Genomic DNA, 21,414 nt, shown 5'->3' with positions numbered 1-21,414 from the left:
GGATTTTTATTCTTTTTAAAGGAATCATTAAGCTTTCAGAATAATCACTAATACAGCTACGGTCTTTACATGGGCGAATAGATCATAGGTTCTTTTCATAAGATCTGAAGCAGCTGATGCAACAGTCAATGGTTTTCTTTCTTCTTCAATCAATAGAGCAAATCTTGGCATGAATTTATAAATGCACAACAAACTGAGCAGAAAGATGCCGACAGCCAGTTAGAAGTGAAAAAAGAAGCAGCAGTGTGGGAACTTTTCACAAGTGAATGCACTTACTTTCAGGATCATTTGCTGGTTCTCAAGATGGTAACTTCAGATCTCATATCTCAAGAATAATGAAACATTATTTGCCCTGCTGTCAGCATGGCAGCCATAAAACTGCCTGCAAACTCTCATTGGGTGTCTACAGGGGAATGACTTGAGAGCTTGTTTTTTCTCCTGTCTTGCATGCTCATCCTATTTCTACAATTCCCTTTGATTTTTATCTTCCTGAGAGCATCTCTACTTCTACACAGCACTTTCTAGTGCTTTGTAAAAACCTTCTGATTGCAGATCCTTCCAGTAACTTCAGCTGATATTCCACTATTCTTCTCACTACCTCTGAACTGAAGCCACTCTCCAACTGACTACACTGGATATTTCTCTACCACTAGTCTGTAACATTATACTCTTCGTTTAACTTCTTATGAAGCTGTGGTTAGATCATCCTGATTAGAGTATGAAAGCCCCAAAAATCATCAGACCTGTAGTTCTAATATTACAAGAAAATAAGCAACCTAAAAAACAGCTCCTCTCCCATAACCTCCAGATTGCCTCCAACCAGGTGAATTTTAAGAGCTTTGAAATATGGACAAGAATACTACACAATGTTACAAGAATAGCGGCACTATTTATATTCATCACACATCAAAAGTCAGTAAACCCATTGAAGAGGATGGAAGCTTCCCTAAATATCTTCCTATCATTTTTCTCTTATTCTGCACAGACAATTTCTGGCTTTGTATTAGTCAAAGGAAAAAGGTTAGTGAAACATTCACCACGTTGCTGAAAAGTTAGCCTAAGCAGCACAAGAAGTACTACAAAGTAAAAGGAATAGATAGAGGAGTGAGTTGAATTCCTCCTTGATGGGGCAGAACAGGAAGGGAGAGGAAAAGGGACAACAGGACCAGTGATAGGTCCTACACAGGATGGAACTGTCCTTCCTTCTAGACTCTTTCTTCCAAGAAGATAAAAAATGGGTGAATCCTGGGAAGGGCGAGGACCTGCAGGTCCCTTGGTGAGCTTGGTGTATGAACCCACAGATAAGCCTTAGCCAGCCCCACGTGACCCATGAATGATACACTATTCAGCGCATGCCAGCTTCCCAAACTCTCCTGCCAAAGAGAGAATCAACTGAATTTGGGTAACCAGTTTTACAGATACCTGCTAATCTAAGTATATCCCAGTATAGAAATATTCCACTGATTTTAATGAATCTCCACAGGGAGCCTTAAGACCACTGTAAATACCCTTTAAGCTCTCTGGTCAACTGTTCATAGCAACTGAAGAATTACACAAGGCTAAGCAAACACTCTCACTAGCTCTTCAGTCTTGGCACTTGGGTGACAGATTTTTTCATTAATGCTTTTCACACATATACAAAAAATTCTACTTGGTAATCTATATTTTTTAAGCCTTTGTTAGATTTAAGTCAGAGTCAGCACAGCTCCAATATCACCACGAGAGCTTAAATAGTATAAAATCTTAAACAGCCAATAAATAGATATGCAGTTTTCACTCAATACAGGTTAACAGAACAATCCAAAGAGATGAAAAACCTTCATGAGCCTTCTATTTATGCTATTCCAACCATTTTTTTCCTCGTAATAACTCTAAACAACTTCTCTGGCAGCAGATACATGGGGTAGGAAGGAAAGCGTTTAGAAAGGTCGCAGAAATCTGTAACTATGACTCTGATGCTATTAATTCCTTCATGCAGATCTGCAGGGGGTGCAGTTGAGCACAGCACGGACATAGCTTCCTCCATGGCAGCAGCAGAGACCCCCCAGAGACATCACTCATGCCCTCCTCCTCACACAAAGCCCAATGTTTAGCCTTCAGGCAGGTCAGGAAATGTTTCTCAGAGTGTCATCTTCTGCAAACCCCAAATCAAATGACCATTTCGTGAAGATTACAATGCAAACATGTTCTTTTCGGGAAAAAAAAAAAAAAGAGCCAGAATTATTGAATTGGCACAAATATAAATAACATGTATTTGTTTTGCTTTTAAAGATATTTATGAACACTCTAAAATACCTCCAGAGTAATGAATTTCTCTTGGATGTGGATTTGTGGAGACTTTTCGCAAACTTAGAGGAGTTAAACAAGGTGAGTAAAGATATAAAAGTCTTACTGAAATCAGAAACCAACCAGCCCTATAAACAGAGACTAGAAACCATCCATAAAGCTTCTATTCAGATTCAATGCTCACATCTGGAATTTAGTTCAAATAATTAGTCTTTCCTCCATTTCTCTCTGGTATATCAGCAGGGGTCAAATTTCACCAGTGCAAATCATTCTCATGTGCCTCCATCAAAGGATAAACAGGCATCTGAACACAGAGGAAAGCTCATTTGACAGTTGTTTCTGAAGTAAACACAAGTTTCAGACTAATTCTTACAAGTAGCATCCTTTTAAAAGGATTTGTGAAGATAAAGTCTGACTAGGCAGTCCTTACAGCAAAACAGTAAGAATGGCAAAATAACTACAATAACAAGTTTCCTTTCGCAAACCGATGGGCACAAAGACTTTGCTATCTATCATACCACTCCAGTAGAGCAAGTTAAAACAAAATGAATACTGCCCCTCTTCAGCTGGGGTTTCCCTCGGTATGGGTGGAAGGATAACTTCCACACAGACTGGATGCTCTGTGTTCATGTGCTACTTACCCTCCAGCTTCCAAGAAGAGGAAAACCACGAAGCTCGGCTGTGATGCACTCCAGCTCTTTGCTGCTTATGGCCAGTGGCTTGGAGACCACTTTAATCCCCTAAAAGTTAAAGGAACTCATAAGTCCAAAATAGCATTTGCATAACTTTAGAAGAAAACCAGAAGCTTTTCATAGCTTGAGAACACTTTTACTGGATACCTCACCCTTAACAGCAAAGTGAATTTTGGAAAGGGCTCTTCAGCTGCAGAAGTTTAATGCTTGCTCACAATCACATCTTACACCCTAAACCAGTTGCTTACTTCAAGTCCTTTCTTTTATTGTAGTTCCCTTGCCTTCACAGTTAACATCTGCCCTTTTAGCCAAAACAAGAAAAGGAGGAGGGCTCTTCAGAGTAGGGACAATCAGCCAGAGCTCAAACACATGTGAGCAAATCACCTCTGCTCAGTGACTGACAACACACCAGGTGAGCTGGTGTAAGTGACCACCTGAGCAAGTTTGGAGATGCAAGGAAAGAGATTTTAGCTGATGTGTTTCACCTTGCACTTGCTGTGGGCGAAGACTATACATGCAGCCAACTACCAGAATTCAGTTGATATGTGTGGTTAACAATTCCTTCAATCTTGTTCAAAGAAGCGGGGTGTATTGCTGTGTGCCATTTAGCAACTACAAAGGCTTTGAGCTTGGCTGGAGCTTGGCCATGTCTTGAGAGAGTTATCTTCAATGCATTTTCTGTTTCATTTTCTAATTATGTTGTCCTTATTAATGAGGATGATAAATGACCATCTATTACTCATACACACATATAAAATAGTATAGGAGAAAGTAGCTCCTCTCAATGTCTTTTGTGCCTTTTTTAATGTATTTTACAGCATTCATTTCTTCTTGACAGCAGATTAAATCCATGAAAAAATGCATGCTGTAAAAAGTGTAAAACACACACTTGTCAAAATGAAAGAATAAGCATGATCCTACAAGCAACCCTGCCCCCATAAATACACCAAACAAAGCAGTGTGTGCAGCTACAACCGCAGTTCATAGCAGTACCACAGCGGATGGTGTTCCCTTCTGGCTCAAAATTTGGCCTAAAGCTGAGCCTGGACATGAGTTTGTGTGCAAATAGTGTGTTCAGGAGGCAAGCATGGGCTCAGGAGCAGGCTTTCACCCATATCTGACTGATTGTGTGGGCACCCTTGAATCCAGTGCAAACATATAAAGATAACTTATGTGGAATACATGATTTATTGTAGTGTTTTATGGAAGTTTCCTTCACCTCCAATAGCATGAAACAAACTCAACCTGTGAAGGACGGTATCTTCTTAAAATGACCATGAAGACTTCCTTAATTGTCACAGCTCTGTGATACACAATCAGTGTTTTCCAGTAGATACCATTCATTACCATAATTTTTCATGTCAAATCTTGTCAAATACAGCTGCTATCCTAAAATAAGTTTAAATGGAATAACTATTCTTGTTTCAAAGCTTTTGTCACATGACATTATCACGACAGAAGTGGGTATTTGTTTAGATTTGGTTTAGCTTCTGACTAATTAAAGCATTCTGGGCATAATTCTGAAGTTAATCCTGGCAATGTTGGGGAGACAAGTATAGGCATCCCTTTGTGCTTGGAGCCTTTGAAGAGCCCAGGAATGGGAGATAAAGTTGTTTTAAACTTAATTTCAGAAGATCACTGATGCTAATTTCTCTAGGGTTTTTTTCCTTTCCTTAGATAAGTCTCAGTTTTCTGAAAACTTTTTTTGAAACTGTGAAGGAACATGTCAGCAAGTCAGACTCTCCTATGGATTTCAGCTCCATACTCAGAAAGGTAACATAATTAGAAGTGTTCTTGCTTAATTTTAGCAGGTCCTTGCAGCAGGTCATTTATCATTGCATGCAGGTGCTTTAGAGCCATCATCTCAATCAAGAACATGCTGTCTGTCACCGGCAGTTTGGTCTCACTGTCAATATAATATTTTTCTTTTTATTCATTGCCATGTTTGAGGTAGTCGTGGAAAGGTGCTCTGTATGTGGGACAAAGTGTGGAAGGATTTTCCCTTCCTGGGGAACAGTAGCCCAGAACTTGAGGAGACTTTGCCACTGGCAGAGGCGAGCTTCTTGCTTTATGGAAGAAGTCTCCCTGAGACCAGACCCCAGGCCCATCGCTGGATGTTTTCTGCGTATTTCCACTCCATTGCATAGATCCTTCCTTTACTCCATGGACCAGACCCACAAGTGTATTTAAGTGCTTAATTAAGATCTCAGTGGGACTGAAATACCTCTTGTAGCCTGTGTCTGCTAAGTGAGAGTCAGGCACCAACACAAGTGTCCTGCAGTCTGCATGGTAAACCAGGCAGTTGTCCAAACAGCTCTCTCCAGGGGCTCCGCTTCCTGCACAACTTCCCAATGACTGAAAAGTTGGAAATATTAATACAGACAGAAAATCAATTCATGGACCTGAACTTTCTCTAACAGTAGAGGCTGTTAGAAAACTTCTGGGAAAATACTAAAATAGACCCTACCTCAGGGTTAGGATTTTAAAAAGGGCTAGAGCTTGGCTTCTCACCCCCATTACCTCTGACTTCAAGCATTCTTATTGATAATGTTTTTATGAGACAGACAAAATCCCAGACAAAACTGAGTCTTATCACGGATGGCATTCAACATTTGTAAGAGATTATCTAACACACTCGGATATGAAGTGACATGCTATGTGAGGCCATGTAAAGCTGTTGCATAGATAGTAATTTTTATCTTCAGCTTCTACATGAATTTCACATCATTTATTTCTAATGACAACAAAGTCTAGGAATGCTTCACACCTCTGCAGAGCTGATAGAATGGTGCTCCCATGTATTGCTTGAGCATGGTTGTGGGATTTTTTCTACTTTACCGCTTTTACTAATTTTAACTTGCCCTTAACTTTTTAACTCTCCCTTTCCTTTTTGCCCTGTTTCACTAGATACAAGAAAATCTTTGTTAAAATGCACATTACAAAACCAAAACTGTTGTTTCTCTCTTTGTCATGACATTTTTCTTTCTTGATAAGTTTCCAAGTGTTTTGTGCAGTTTTTCCAGGGTGACCTCTGCCAGACACACCAGATTTATTGCCTTAATTACACCTCCGCTGTCTTCTACTTGGAAAACTTGAGACAGAGGGAAGATTTTGGCATCTACCTGAAAGTAAAGTGATAGTCTTGTTGTTGTTGTTGTTGTTGTTGTTGTTGTTGTCCTCAGCCTTCCTGTCTTAAGACAGGATTTTAACAGCTGCAGACTAGGAAACTCATTGGAAGCAAAACTATTTAGATAGCATTTTACACAGATTTTTTGAACTGCAGCGGATGTCATAGATACAAAGTCACCCTTCTGAGTGTATGTTCCCCTGCACATGTGAAAGTCTACACTTGTAATTTAGAACAGGCAAGTGGGGGAAGCCAAAAGGGAACAACTGGCTGCATTTTTGCAGGCAGAAAATATGTACTGCCAGCCTCTATCATTCAGATTTTAGCATGTAATTTCTTAACTTGGTGACCTCCACTTTAGCAATGTGAAATGGTTACAGAAAAAAAGAAAAAAAAAGTCAAGCCGCATTGTAAAATCTCTCTCAAGTGTTTTTTTTACTTTGATACATGTCCTGCATATCAGCTTGGGTTAGATGTTGGATGGGAACACAGCATGCAGGGTATTACGTGCTTTAGCAGACAACAGGGCTCACATCCCCTGAGTAAAAAAGAGCCCCCAGCCTCTATGCTATGCCACATCAGCAGTGACATGCACAAGCCTGAAAGATGGAGAAGTGTGTGGTGGTTTCCCTCTGCTTAAGGAAAGGCGTATATGATACAAGGCAAAACAAGGGGAATAGAAACCGAGGAGCATGTCAGTGCTTTCATGTGACTTGGGATCGTGCCATGAAAGAGCAGATTTTGGCTGAGCCCTGGCAAGAAAGCTGGGCTGCTTTCCTCATTCATGGGCATTAGCTGACCCATGTGCCCACAGGGAGGAAGTAGCATCTGGGGCAGAACAGCAAGCAACCCCTCTGCAATGGCAGTGTTTGGGCTCCTCTGACGGGTTTTGCTGAACCATAGATAAAGCAGACATAGAGCATGGTATCAAAACACTACCCGTAAGGAAGCATTTGCCTCCCTCTAAGGCTGGAAAGAGCTATCAGTGAAGTCTTTGTAAAGTTACAGCACTAAAGCAGGTTCTGTCTTTGCTGACACCGCATCTGTCCAAAGCGACAACTCTGGCCAGCACAATGATGGAGATCCCAGGGAGAGGGCTCTGCTCTTACCATTAGCAGGCCAATGTGTCTTGTAAATACTTAAGATTGATCTACAGTGTTACGAGCTTAGAAAGAGAAACCTGACGAAGGGAGCTTTTCTTACAAGCAGCCCAAAACTGGGAGGACACCCCTTTGTAACAGCCAAACTCTGCAGCTTTTAGGGCCCTGGGAGTTTCACACCACTTGCTCCCTGACAAGGATTTCATACACTCATGCCTAGGAAAAAGGTCCTGTGTGGGAAGTTGCAGGTGACCTTAAAACATAAGGTGGTCCTCAAATGTAACTGAGGTTTTCCTGATGCAGTTAAAATGGCAGATAAATAAGAGCACTGCTTGATATGCTAGCATGGCCACAGCATCTGAACTAGGAAGCAGCAATGCAGAAAGTGAATCTGGAGGAGCAATGCAATTCCCCCTGCAGAGAGCCTTTACGGTGCCCTTGCTCTCACTGTGTGAGAAGCTCACCTTCAATTAGTCCCTGCCTCATTACAGTCAGCTGATGATGCAGAAAACTGTTTGCTACCTCCCGGCCAGCGTGCAAGCTGAGGCCTGAGGCAGGTTTTCCTTGTCTTCGGCAGTGGTGTGAACAAAACGAACAGTGCAAGAGGCTGCATCTGCCGGAGCTGCTGGTTGCTCCTTTGCATCGACTGACACGCTATCCCCTCCTCCTTAACAACATCTGGAAGAGGAGCACCCACGAAACAGAGAAAGGCTTTATCTGGTCACTTAAAGAGAAGGTGGAAAGGTCCATACGTAAGTAGCTAAGGTTAAAAGTCAAGCGTGCAATTAACAAGAAGCAAGTTATGTGGTCTTTTTGTGCATGTCCTTGGAGTGTGAATGGGTCCGGTCTCCCTGCAGAGATGCAGTGAGGATGTGCATGCCTTTCTACAATTCTGAGTTCTTCCTCATTCTGTAGGAAATGATTGGTGCCACCCTTGAGCTGTCAAAGCCTCTCTGAGCAAGGTCACAAGACTCCCAAATCAGCGAGTCATTTGTATTTGCTCAGAACCATCTGCAGTGACATGCAAACAATTAAGAGCAGATCACAAATTGGAACAAATTAAGAAAGATCTCAAACAAAGAAGTCTTTGAGTTGGATTTATGTCTAAGGAGGATTTGTTTGGGCTAATCCTTAATAGGATAAAATTGCACTCACAAGGGGAATATTATGTCAGTGACCTTTTACTAAATGACAGGGTCCTACTATGTAAAGTAGCTGAAGAGCACTGAAGAGAGATCTCAGCTACAGATTTTCTCTAGCTCTTGTGGAAAAAGAAGGGGTTGGTCCAGGAACATTTTTTTGTTTTAAGTAAACAATTTATTAATTCTGTCTTGTTCAAGAAGCTATAAATGCATCTGTAAGCATTTTATGGTCATACAGTACATCAGCCGATAGGTTTATTCCCCAAAGGCCTCATGCAGCCCCCACTGAAACCAAAGACAAGACAGTGCATCAGCAAAACACTTCTCTTGGCAGGGAGAGGTGCCAGGCAAGCTCTTCATCCAGCAGCACACCAGGGCCTTGAGCCACCCAGCATGGTGGCTCGCTCTCTGTCGCCATCCTTCTCAATGTCCTGGAGTCTGAAGGCTCCAATATCTCCTTGGGAGATGAGGCAGAGAGTTAATGTCTTCTAGAAACACAGACAAAAATTGTGGCTCCTTCTTCTTGGGTAAATACTCCAATGACAGAATTACCACCTAAAAGAGACACTGGGGTTCTTTCTCTTCTTGCCAAGTCCTAATAAGGAGCCTAGCCTAATGACCACATCAGGAGCACACTTTTTGGCACAGAATGGGTCCCATTGGAAAATAAGATGCTTTTGTTGCTAGTCTGGGGACCTCTGCTGGGAGGACAGTACTTTTAGCTACGGCCCCAAAAGACCGTGGGATATCTGGGGAATACTACTGGCAAAGAAATAGGTCCTTCCAGAGTTTAGATACCTCTGGGCCAAGGAAACCACACATAGAGGGCTGATCTCCCTTCTTTCACAAACACCTGACAAAGATTTGCCTTCATATTTTGATCAGTGAATCAGTGACATAAGGAACAGTTGCAGTCACAGCATTCCCCTTCAGGTGCATACGTGTGTGTGTGTGTGTCTGAAACCATTATTTGCAATAACACTCAACACATGAGTTTTGAATTTAAGTTGCACGTCCATTAAGATTTTCCCCATAATGTCCCTGAATCAGCAAAAGCTTAGTCCCCATTTTTCACATTCTGAGGCACCCTCCTCCCAACTGAATACTTCAGCCACTTTTGGCACCTCTGCCCCCGAAATGAATGCTCATTAATTTCACCAGTCTATTGACCAGGCTTTATATAATGAAAATTATTTTTCTCTCACTACCCTAGGCAGTTTAGAAAGGCAGGATTTTTTTAAAGAACTTTTTAAGATTACAGTTTAGTTTTTATATGATTCCCCCTCTTCCCCAGTCAGATTAGTAAACACAACGCTTGCATTTAGAAGTGAATTTAAGCCTGTTTGAATGTATGGTTTGAAATTCTGGCTCTGCTAACCTAAGCAGAATTCAGTCATTTTTTACAATGAGGCCAAGATTTCATCTGGGGCTTCACAGGTGAGGTGCTCTGGCTTCCGCTGGAGAAAATCAGTATTCAGCATTTTCTAGAAACAGGACTGTTTTTTCCAGCCTTGGCAGTAACTGATGTTTCACATATTTCAGGGGATCTAGAGGGTAAAGTCAAGTGGTTGGACAACTTTCAAAAGTTCAGGCAACTGCAAGAGGTCATAGTTTGGCCTCAAATCTGGGATCGTGACAAGAGATTCTTTGTCCCAGAGGTAAGCATTTTTTTAAAGGTCATTTTTCCTTGAGGAAGGTGTAATTTCCTAACGTGGTCTAAAGTTGGCTGGTTGTCTATACTCCAGTTACTAGGGGTGGTTCTGCTCTAACAGGAGCAGCTGCAGCCTGAGCACCACAAAAGCTGCAGGTGAACGCGCAGGCTGAGCACAGTGCCTTGGATGGCAGCAGAGGTTGCTCTCACCTAGCATCCAAGAGAGTACGATCCTATGACCCAGGAGGACTCTCCAGTGTTTGCTTTTAGGGGGCAGAATGAAATGGGATGCATGGAAGTATTACAGCCTTTTTATGAGGAGCATATGAAGTAGAAATTATTTGCCTCTTTCGCTCCTCAAGCCGAGGTATTTACATTTAAATACCACTACAAAAAAGCACATAGCATACCTGGGAACATTGCCCCCTTACCCATACAGACAGACTTTAAGCAGCATTATGGTAACACCATCAAGTGGGTCTCGCCTCAAGGATTATGTCTGTTCACACAGTTCTGTAAGAACCGTTAAACTCACTCCAGCCAGCAAAGAAAAACTCATCTTAACATTTCAAAAGCGTAAACAATTTAAGCAATAGCACTACTGAAGTAACACAGCCGTGCTCAGTTATTAACTGTGTGATGTATTCAGCCTGAGACAAGAGTACACATGTGCTCAGTTTGTTGAACTGCTCGTTGCCTCCCAGTTCATCATCAGATATGCACAATTCCCCCTTCTCTCTCTCTCTCTTTTTTGGGTCAAGTGTTTGAAGCAAAGCTTAAGAGAAAACAACAGTGAAAACATTTTGTCTTCAGCGAACAGACTTCTCCTTCATGAAGGCAGGCTAACATTAGCAGGTAACATCCCTAAATGTCCTGGTATCAGGAGTTGGCTTAACAGAATCATATTTTATTATGGCAAGTCCAGAATGAACCTCTGCAACAGTATTTGGGCAGGTGCAGGAAAGAAAAAAGCAGATGTGCAGCTTGTCAGAGAGAGACTGAGAAGCAGCCAAACCACCAAAAGGATGAGTAAACTGCATGATTGTTTATTGTCACATCTGGGTATTCGGTCTGCCAGGTATTGGAGAAGTCAGCTTGAGTGGCCAATACCTATAATTTAAAGGGGCAGTATTACTGTCGCGTTCAAGAATGCAGCAACAGGAAAACAGGAATTTTAGACTATTCTATACAAGGTGCCCCACATGCCTGGGGGCTAGTGTCAACACACCTCACCTCTCTGACACCACATCCACTATGAGTTTCATTGAAAATTACTGAAAAGTCCAGTAGTGTTATCTATTTTTCTTTCACACTTTCTCTCTGCTAAGACTGCTGTTCTGATGGATACCTTGGAACAGGCAGGTGTTATCCTGCCGGGTGGCTTCCCTTTTACCAACAGAGCACTCATACTGCACGCCGTCAACTCCACAGGTAGCACAGTGGTCCCGCACGAGCACACCAATTTCTACAGCACTGCTCGCAGCTGTCTATCACCTTGGCAGGGCGGACACTCACATCTGCCGACATTCTTTTGTAGCAAGGTACAGGTTGCTTGCTGGGGGGCTGCTGCAGAATCTCTACCTGGGCAGGAGAGGAGGGTTTCCAGGAAGCAGAGCCTGGACAGTTTGGAGAAGACCAGCATCTGAAAGGACGCTGGAAGCCATGTGTGTGCCATGGTGGCTGCAGGGCTGTAGCAATGGTTTGATGGAAATGGGCGCAGCCCGTGTCTCACACTTCCTTCACCACCTCCTCAGGAGCAGAGATGCAAAGAATAAGCACCCAGCACTTTCTGCCTCCTGCCACCATCATTACTGTTAAACAGGGAGCAGCAATAGGCACACGGTCCATTTTTCAGTGTTTTTGTTTTCCTTCCCACGCGAGGAGAAATAGTAGCAGAGGAGAAGGCACAACGCCAGGGAAAGCAGAAGAAAAGCTTGCTGCTGATGTTTAGAGGGTGGCGAGCAGAGGACGAAGAAAGCCATGAAGTCCTCTCCTGGCAATGCTTTCCTCTGCATTCATTGCCCTCTTGATGAGACACCAGCCCCCAGTGCAGGAGGTAAGGGTGGCCATGAGGGGTCCACATTTCTTTCTGCAATAAGTAACTAGAAAATGCGAAAGGAGGTATGAGCATAACTCTTACCCACCAAGACAGTCAGCTGCCTGCAATCTGCAATATAAAAGAGCCTGGCATTTGGCCACTTGTCTGAATGAAATATCTTTCAAGACAAAAATGAAATCACAAGTCAAATATCATGACACACAACAGAAAGAAGCATGTCCAAACTCATAACTCTGAACACACTTCCACAAGTTTGGTGCTAAGTCAAACTGTCCTTGCTTGAATGAAACTGAGATCACTGAGACCACAACTGAATGTTTTTTTTTTTAAATCCTGTAGCTGAGAGAAGTGGGTTTGCTCAAATGTTGGAAGGGAAGGCTCAGGGAGGACATAACGGTTGTCTTCGACTGCCTAATGGCAGGTTTAGGGCAGTCGGAGCTAAAGGCTGACATAAAAACGCAAGCTGTAGCATGGGGTATTCCCCCGTTAGATATTTGGAACAACATGTTCAGAGTTAGGTTATTCAAATATTGACATAGGGGACCAGAGAGGTTGCAGAGTCTCCTTTCTTGGACACATTCAAAACCTGACTGAACGACCTGCTCTAGCTTGGCCTGCTTGCAGCAGTGGGTTGGATCAGAGACCTTCTTGCAGGAAGCTGTTTAAAATACACTCTTGCTTTTCTTAACTTGCTCCTTATTGTCTAGTATAATAATACTTGATTTTTCAGCATGGCTTGGAGATCAACCTGAAAGATTTTGACACATTCTCACAGACATTTGTTGTTCTGTTCCTCACATCCTCATGACCTCTATGCTAGGAAGAACAGATAAGCCAACACTACTTCATGTAGTTTTTTTAAAGGCTTTTGTGATGCCAGCAGTTAACATTTAATGGCTGCAAAAGCCTGTAAAGAGAGCAGCATACCAGTATTTAAAGGTACTAGGAAAAGGTGGCACTTCCCGATTTCTTTATCTCTGCCATCTTTAGAAGGTTCACTGTTTACCAGGTAGGATTTGCCAATTTATAGTATGCTGATTGTTGTATTCATAGGTACTCCAGGTGATCCAGGTCACTTCTCTTAGAAGGCAAGTAGTTGTTTTTTTCATAAAGAGGTAGCTGCTAGAAGGTACAAGTATTAGTAGCCAAAATCATCAAAAGACATAGGATTTTTTAAGCGCTGCATTTGAGAGTGCAGACTAGGGGATGAGTAGTTGTGTACTATGTTGGAAACCATGCTTCTTTGTTAAAAGCATTTTGTAAGATGCGGTGGTTCATAGATGTGCCTCATCTTAGAAGTAGAAATTCCTTAAAATAATCACACCAGCAAATTGATTTTTTTGTTTTCCTCCACAGAAAGCACAAGACTCCTTGAGGTCTACCTCTTCCTATTCGATGATTTCCTATTAATTACCAAAACTAAACATAACAAAAAGGTAATAATGGATAGAGATATACATGGTTGTGGTTGTTATGTTTTTAGCTTGGTAAATATATTGAATGTACTTTGGAAGATTGATCTACTGATAAAAATACAAGATGACTAATCAGCATGAAGGATGGATGATACTTCCTTATGCTAACAGCAAACCATAATACTGATTCAAAATCCTGCTTCTAGGCTCAGTATGTTGCAGGAATGCTATGACAGGCAGAATTTACAAGACCTTAATATTTTCCTGATATTGTTCGGATATGCTGGATTGCTAAAGCTCAGAAAAGTTTCAAGAATTCTAATGCTCCCCTCATGACTCAGTCCAGCTCCCAGAGAAATTTTTATCACAGAGATATGAGAGCTATTGGAAAGAAGTAAATAAAATAAAAGAAGATGACAGAAAACAGAAAAATGGTAAAATGGATGGAAGGTTGGCTTTTTTCTCTGTTCCAGCACAGCCTGTTCTATGTGTCCTCTCTTTACCTTGATTTCCCCTAGTTTAAAATCGAGATAAAATTACTCTTCATAAGAAAATTTTTATTGATGGTAGATGCTATAGATTGAGTGCTATAGATGATAAATACCCGTATTGAGCCACCAAAAAAAGGCATGGGATGACCTGAAATTCCTACAGCTTCAGTGTAGGGGTATATTTAGCTAATTAAGTTTATAAAGATGATGTAAATTAAGGCTATGAAGATGATGAAAATTAAGGCTGACAAGACCTGTGCTAAATCTCAAGTAGTTTGTGTCTGATTTAAAGACTTCTTGGGGTTTTTTTTCAAAGAAGTACCTGTTCTGCCTTTGTAGGAGACAGATAGGTAGAGAAGGCATGCAGCGAGAAATGGTAGAACAGCAGCACCACCCTTTAGCAATGGGGGGGACGAAAGAAGCAGGAATTCAAGGGTCCTGGTGCTCTCAGGCAAGTCTCTTTGAGGTTGCCCCATGTACACGTGTTGGTGAATCTTCTGTGAAGGGCTGCAACCCATCTGGAGAGCCAGCAATTCTGTGTTTTGCGTGTACGTTGGGGGAGATGGGGAAACGCACCTCCTACAAATGGAGAAAAAGTCCTGCTATTAAAATAAGGCAGGGAGGGGAAAACACAGACCTTTGAAGACCTTAGAATGACTGTTTTCTGCCTGTGGACTTGTATCGTGTTTCTGCTGTGGCTTTTTTAGTACAATGTGTGACCTTGCACGAGAGCTCCAGGTATCGATGAGTTTTTCTGAGGTTCCTCAGGCATATAAGCTGTCTGAGTGCCTTTGATAAGAGAAAAAAACATAATTTATAGCTGTTTAGTGCCTATGCTTCATGAGCAGATGGGAGACAACCAGCTAACCAACTTCATTTTCTATTCCCAGAAATACAGGGGCTCAGACGCCAGCTTAATCCCTATCTCTCCTTCCCTCACTCCTGAGTTGCAGTCGCTCATAAGAGAGGGTGGGTTTTGCACAGTCCTAGACCAGCCCATCCCACTAGACAGACTAGTACTGAAAAACGTCGACCCCGTCCACATTACAGGTACGTACCCACGTGCGTTTGAACGTCTTCGTAAATACCATCTCCACCTGTTGCATGGGCGGCAGTGTAAGGGTAAGGCGTTGTGTGCCCACAAGCCACCCCCAGGTGCCCAGAGTGCAAACACCGGTGCCTCACCAGCATTTGGCTTCACAGCTCTGCTCTTACCGTGAGGCATGACCTGCTGACACAGACATCACGCTCCACGCCCCCCTGCCTCTAACAGCGACTTTCACATACGCACCAGTCACTGTCAGATGTTATCCATATACCCCAAAGCAGGCATCAAGACTCCAATGACTTCTTCCTCGTGAACCAAGTATTTCCTTTCCCTAACTGTTCTAACAGGCTCTGTCAAACCCCGAGCCTCTTTCCCGAGCACATTTTCAATCCCTTACTAGTTATGCAGCATTTTTTCAGTTGTCCCACTGCCCAGCACCCCACTGCACTGCTTTCCTGGGTGTCCTCACGTGCACAGCAGCAGTTCTTGAGGAGGCTGCAGAGATTTACCTTCTGCTGCTGCTCCTACTCACCTCGCCGCTGGCTCTCAGGAGGATGGAAATCACCTGCCGTATGTCACTGCTTCCTTGCTTACAGACATCCAAATGCCTCGCCAGGGGAAACCACCTACAGTAACATCTGCTGTTGTGCCCTTGGGCGAGGAGAGGGGAGGAGAACTGACCTCCCCAGAGAGTGACCAGCCTTACCCTGCCAAAACTACGCCCCTGGAGTCACCAAACCAGAGTTTGGGTGAGGGGGCAGGCATGAAAAATCAGAATTCCCCTTGGTCCGAGCCTCTCATATGGGCTCTCACACACCTCAGTCTAACATTGCCCAGATCCCAGCAGCCTCCTACATCAAAGCGAATTAAGAGAAATAAATACAAATCTCCAGGCTCCAGGGCCTGTCAGCCATTCTAATTCTAAAGACTGGGAGGAAACTCTGTAGGAAATCAATAGATATGGAAAATAAACCTAGAGACCATAAGATTTATTACTTTGAAATATATTCACCCAGAGTAATTAGTATTCAGCATCAGTGATGATAGGAAACAAAGGTAGGTAACAAAAGGTAAATGACTAAAGATGAGATAAGGGAATGAAAACAGAGAAGGGTAATCTCTTTTTTAAATGTGCTCCAGGCACTGTCTGCCTGCCTAAGCAGTCTCCCTACCAGCCCAGCAGTAGTGAAGCAGACCCAGCAGCCACTTCTCGCCCGCAGGGTGGAGGGAGGGCAGCCCCACCTTCCTGCCTAAGCCTGGACCAAATGCAAGGTCGGCAGCTCCTGGGCGCTGGAGAGGGCGGCGCAGCCACCCTCCGCTTTGCACGTACAACACTGGGTGTAAAAGACACACTGGAGATGGGAATAAGATTTCTGAGGTTTTTTTTCCAAGCCAGTATTTGCTACTTTCAGAGATTTCTAATCATGGTCCTTCTTATCCCCGTGATCCAGCTGCAACCAGCAGAACAAATTTACCTGCTGCATCCCAGCCCAGGCCCTGGCCGCTGGTTATGGCCCTTCCCTGCACTTTGGACCTCATTGCCTGACTTGTCTCCCATACAGTCCTACCAGCTTTATTACAGCTGTAGCTACAGCAGTCTCTGTTACTTGCCTATAGATTGTACCACCTTGGAAGCCCCATTCTAGTACAGGACCCATTGGAGTGGGGTACAGTAAAAATAGTGTGAAAAATTACTATAGGGAGACATTGCAGTTCGCATTTCCACCTTTTTGTGTAAAGCAACAAGGAAAACTTCTAGTATCACTGGAAAATCTCCCTTTGCAGGAAAAAAAAAAAAAAAGAAAAGATTAAAGATTAAATATTCTCAAGAATGTGCGACATCAGGGAATGCTGCCAATTTATTTGCAGTTCAAGGAGACTTTTACTACTGATGGCATTAAAAGATTAGTTAGCGTGTTCCCAGACAGGACAGCACGTGACTTGCAGCGAACCATCATGTTAACCAAAACCAAAACCCTGATTTTTGATGTAAAAAGTACTTTTGCATCCATTAGTTTGCTGAAGGTTGATCTCTCTTTGGAAAGAAATGTACCTGAATAGAAGGACTAGAAAAAAATATCTCTTGCAATATCATAGAAATACCTTTCTGTGAGCAGGCAGGAGGCTGATAATTATGCAGGATAACTCTAGCCCAAAGCCTGCCACGTGTCAGTGGCGGGATAAGAGGTATAGTGATGTACTCTTAACACTGAGAAGCTACCCTAATGGCAGAACTATCCGCAATGCCAGGACCTTGTATAAGAGATGTAACTTTATATGTAAGTGTAATAGTAGGAACCCATCTCTGAAGACAGTAAGCAACAACATACTTTCTGATTAGGAGTTGCTTTCCTTTTAAGATTCTGCTCTGGATTTAATCTTTGCAATTACTTACTACTGCTCCACTAATAATACTTTACACCAAGCTTGAAGGAGCCAGATCCACTGGTACGTCACTCTATCAAAGACTGTGGTAATCTTTACAGCCATGGAATTTCTTTTAGAAAACATTACTGAGAGCTTGGTGTTGAGCATTGCCCAGAGGAGTCATTTTTAGGATGGCAAAATTGTATTTCCTATTGACCACAGACAGGCAGAAGGCATGACTTGTGAAACATAGCCTCTCTGCTGCTGCAAATTTCAGCTGCTAACTGATTTGCTGCAGTAATTTAACCAGTCTGCCCTCCACTTGCCTCTTCTACAAAACTAGGATTGTAGGACACTTTATCTTCCAGAAACATTTTGAGGTCTGACTGTAGAGCACTTGGAAACATTTGGACAAGCAGCATTACACAGCAGCAAGATATTCTACATAGCACAAGACTTCAGAGCAAACTATATGAACTAGATAAGTTTATCGAATAATATGTCAATTGTAGTAGACTCAGAAAAACGCTGCCTTGTCTTGGCAGAAAAATGGGGCCTTTCTCTTTAATTTTTTATATTAGTTTTTCTCTAACTTCGGTTATGATTTAGTCCATTTTGAATGGAAACTTCTCTTAATGATCCTCAGGTAGACTCAAAAGCACCGTAGCCACACAATGATAAAGCAATTAAAAATAAAACCAAGGCAAGCAGAATTAATGTTTTAAAGTAACAAAGCTTCCCGCACAACACAAAGCTAACCCTATCAGGGTGCATTGCCCTGTGAAGAACCAGAAAAGATGATTACATGTATAATTTCTTCAATCATAATCAGACAATGTGATATAAAATTGGACTGACACCTGCATGTGGGAATTTATATAATTTCTCCATATTTTTTTCCACAGTCTTCAGCTTGCGAAATGCTTTCCTAATACAGCATGAAAATAGGTATCGTCAGTGCATAGCAGTCTTCTTGCTACAAGCTCAGACAGAGACTGCCAAGGTAAGTAGCATGCCTTTTTCTTTCTTCTCCAATTACACAGCTATGCTTTCTCTAAAGAAGGATCTCAGCCTAAAAGTGGCCGTGCTGTGCTAAGAATCTATTACAGTTGTGGCATTTGACCAAAACGAAACAAAATAACACCCCACTGTTCTGGCTCTCACATTTGTTACAGAATTTTTGCTGTTGAACATGTACAAATTTTATACCAGGGCTGATAGCAGGTCGTATTCTTGTTGAAAAAACATTACCATTTCTGACTGCTAAAAAAAAAAAAAAAAAAAAGCCATTTCTTGTGTCACAGAAATGAAGACGGTCAGCCCCTCCAGAGAAGTCAACACCAAAACACCCCTCCCAACTCCTATGCAGTAGTACTCAGATCAGAAAACTGTATCATGCTTATCTATGCACAACACACATTTTGCAATTGCAGATGAACAGATGGTATGATTAATTCCACTGTTATATAAATTTACCCCTCATTTTCACACCACATCACATTTCTAGTAACAGCACTGTACATAACATCTGAAGGTGTGTGGCAGGCACTTCTCAGAAGTGGGCTTTTTTTCTCCTGTAAGTTGAATTTCATTCTCTAATACCTAATGCACAGAAATTTGACTGTGACTAATACTAATTCTTAAAAATAAATTGCAGCAGAAGGACTTTTTCAGGGAAAAGCACTGAGTGAATTCTTTCCACTGTCAAGTCCCTGGTTCGTACCTGGAATAGGTATCTACTCGGAAATCGTTAGCTCCTCCTGTTCTTGAAATACTACCTTCTCCTTCGCAAGCTGCCTTCACATCAGGTGGCTGCCATCTTCTCAACTTCTCCCAAGTCCAGTTTATCAAAGGAGAAAACCCTGCAGTGAAACATTCTTTTCACTTGGATGTGGTGGCATTACTGCATTTTGTTGACTTTGAGTGCTCTGAGCCCTAGGAAAGGTAGAACGGTTGAGTGAACAACCTTATTTCAGCACTCAAGAAGCCCAATCTCAGCATGATTAATATATCTTTTAAAGAAACTTTGCTACCCAAGACAAGCTCATGGGTTTAGCTGACACAATTCTGCAAGGCAGAAAGGAAGATGATCCAGATGATTCGACACTGGTGAGGACCATCAGACCAGGGCCTCGAGCCAGCTAAGCTACAGGAAAAGGGAGACAGCAAACCAAATGAAGCCGTAAGCACCACATTCCCATTGACTCCTGCCAAGCAGCGACCTGTTACGTTGCGAGCCGCCTCTTAGACCTCCCGATGCCTGTGAGGTGCCTGCCTCGGCTCCCGGCTCCCTCACGAGGCTCAGGCTCCCTGGCCCACCTCTCTCTCGGAGACCCCATGCTCAGCAGACACATGGAAACACAGACCTGGAACACGCTGCGGTCGCTCATCCTGCCCGTAGCACTGCCCGGCCACATGCTCTCGTCTCCCTGTCCCCTGCTCTCTGCCCTGAGCCTTGGAAAGCTCGGCAGTTCAAATCCTGCCTCCTACACATCCACTACCACCTGCCAAACACCTGTGTAACCACCACCACCACCACCCTGGACCCTCCCCTGCCGGCAGCTCCGAGGGGGCAGAGCCACCACCTCGCGCCACAGCCGGGCTCTGCGCTCTGCCAGGCACGTACAGCTTCTGCTTGTATCCGCTGCTGGGACTCCTCAGACCTGTAGGTCACGCAAGTCATCTCTCCAGCTTCCTGTTTTTCAAAGCGATGTATCTAACCCATTCAGGGTGTAAACATGCCCAAGAAACAATCAGGTGGGTCAATAACAAAATTTATGAATCCCAGCGCAGCATGAAGCAGAACAGGCTGCTCCTTCTCTTGCATTTCTACTCTTTGCATCAAAGCTCAGTGTCTCCACATGAATTACAGCAGGGACATCAGCTCCTGACTAGGCAAAATAAAAGCCCTGGGGCGGGAGAAGCACAGCTAGGCCTTAAGCCCATGCTGCTGCCAGCTAATTTGTAATGTCTAATCACAGCAATTCAGAGACAACTCAGCTTCTGTGACCCAGATCATCTGGGCTAGCACAGAGAGAAGGAAGTTACGTATTTTAAACCCACCTCTCCAGCCACCACCCCCTGCCCTCATACCTGAATGACAGCGCATACAGAGCTGAATGCTGTCAGCGTGATGCTAGAAACCGAAATTCACGTGGCAGCACGACAGGTCTCGGAGGGGGACAGAACTTGTGATGCTGACAGCACTGGACCTGTCTTAATCAGAGGAACAGGGAGCCCAAACTGCAGGGACAGCATCAAATTAATAAATAATACATAAAAAACAGGTGAAATAGCCTGCAGCAAACTTCACCATCTCAAGCAAACAGAGCATTAAAATCCTACCTTCCAACCAAAAAGGAAACCTCCGCTGGAAATCGCTGGCCCAGACACAGACAGCGGCGTGTTGGCCTCAGCAACCGGAGAGTCTCAGTTCTGGGATAATTCATCTTCACTTCAGGAATTATGAGCGTGGGTATGAAGAAACACTAAGCAAAACTAAAGGCTTGGAGTGTTTATGTATCTGAAGTACTGCAACTTTTTTAGATTGTCTCGGTTTACCAATTATTTTTTGTGTTACAGAAAGCATGGATGTCACAGATAGAAACGGCAATCTCCAATTACACCACGCAACATGAAACCAAGAAAAGCACTGCTTTCTGCTTCCCAGATGAATCCTCTGAAATTTAGTAATGTCAGCACAGCACCAACAGATCCAGTGGAAGACTACCGTGGTGATAACACAGTTGTTCCTCCCAGCATGCCTTAAGATTCTGAAGTTAACAGATTTCTGACTTCACTAGACAGAAGTGATGTGTTTTGACCACAGGACGTAGGAATAAACTGGAGGGGGAAAATGAGCTATGCAAAAAATGTATCGCTTGTAGAAGCTTCTTTGCTTCAGCTAGGGCAAGGCTCTTGCCATCCAGGGAAGTTTTAATACAGCTTGTTGGTTCCTGCAAAGCAGGACAGGCAAAAAAACTGCATTGGTGAGAACTTCTTCACCAGAAAAGTCTAGAAGGGTTATTCCAACATC

The 21,414-nt window shown here is 43.1% G+C and overlaps 1 protein-coding gene across 1 annotated transcript in view; it reads left to right on the top strand.

Moving 5' to 3' along the window:
* The window catches only part of PLEKHG7 (pleckstrin homology and RhoGEF domain containing G7), a 30,873-nt gene extending 9,805 nt beyond the window's left edge, over positions 1-21,068 (top strand). The window contains exons 6-16 of the mRNA XM_075429552.1: positions 157-306; positions 2,272-2,367; positions 4,656-4,751; positions 5,993-6,106; positions 7,783-7,957; positions 9,890-10,005; positions 10,760-10,853; positions 13,414-13,493; positions 14,854-15,013; positions 18,284-18,381; positions 20,961-21,068. Of these exons, the coding sequence (XP_075285667.1) occupies positions 157-306; positions 2,272-2,367; positions 4,656-4,751; positions 5,993-6,106; positions 7,783-7,957; positions 9,890-10,005; positions 10,760-10,853; positions 13,414-13,493; positions 14,854-15,013; positions 18,284-18,381; positions 20,961-21,068 (1,287 nt within the window). The remainder of the gene's footprint in view (positions 1-156; positions 307-2,271; positions 2,368-4,655; positions 4,752-5,992; positions 6,107-7,782; positions 7,958-9,889; positions 10,006-10,759; positions 10,854-13,413; positions 13,494-14,853; positions 15,014-18,283; positions 18,382-20,960) is intronic.
* Positions 21,069-21,414: the final 346 nt, after the last annotated feature.

This window comes from Opisthocomus hoazin, chromosome 8 (genome assembly GCF_030867145.1).
Source record: "Opisthocomus hoazin isolate bOpiHoa1 chromosome 8, bOpiHoa1.hap1, whole genome shotgun sequence".
NCBI classification, from domain to species: Eukaryota; Metazoa; Chordata; class Aves; order Opisthocomiformes; family Opisthocomidae; genus Opisthocomus; species Opisthocomus hoazin.
The sequence above is the reverse complement of the archived record's forward strand: the minus strand, read 5'-3'. Positions and strand labels throughout refer to the sequence as shown.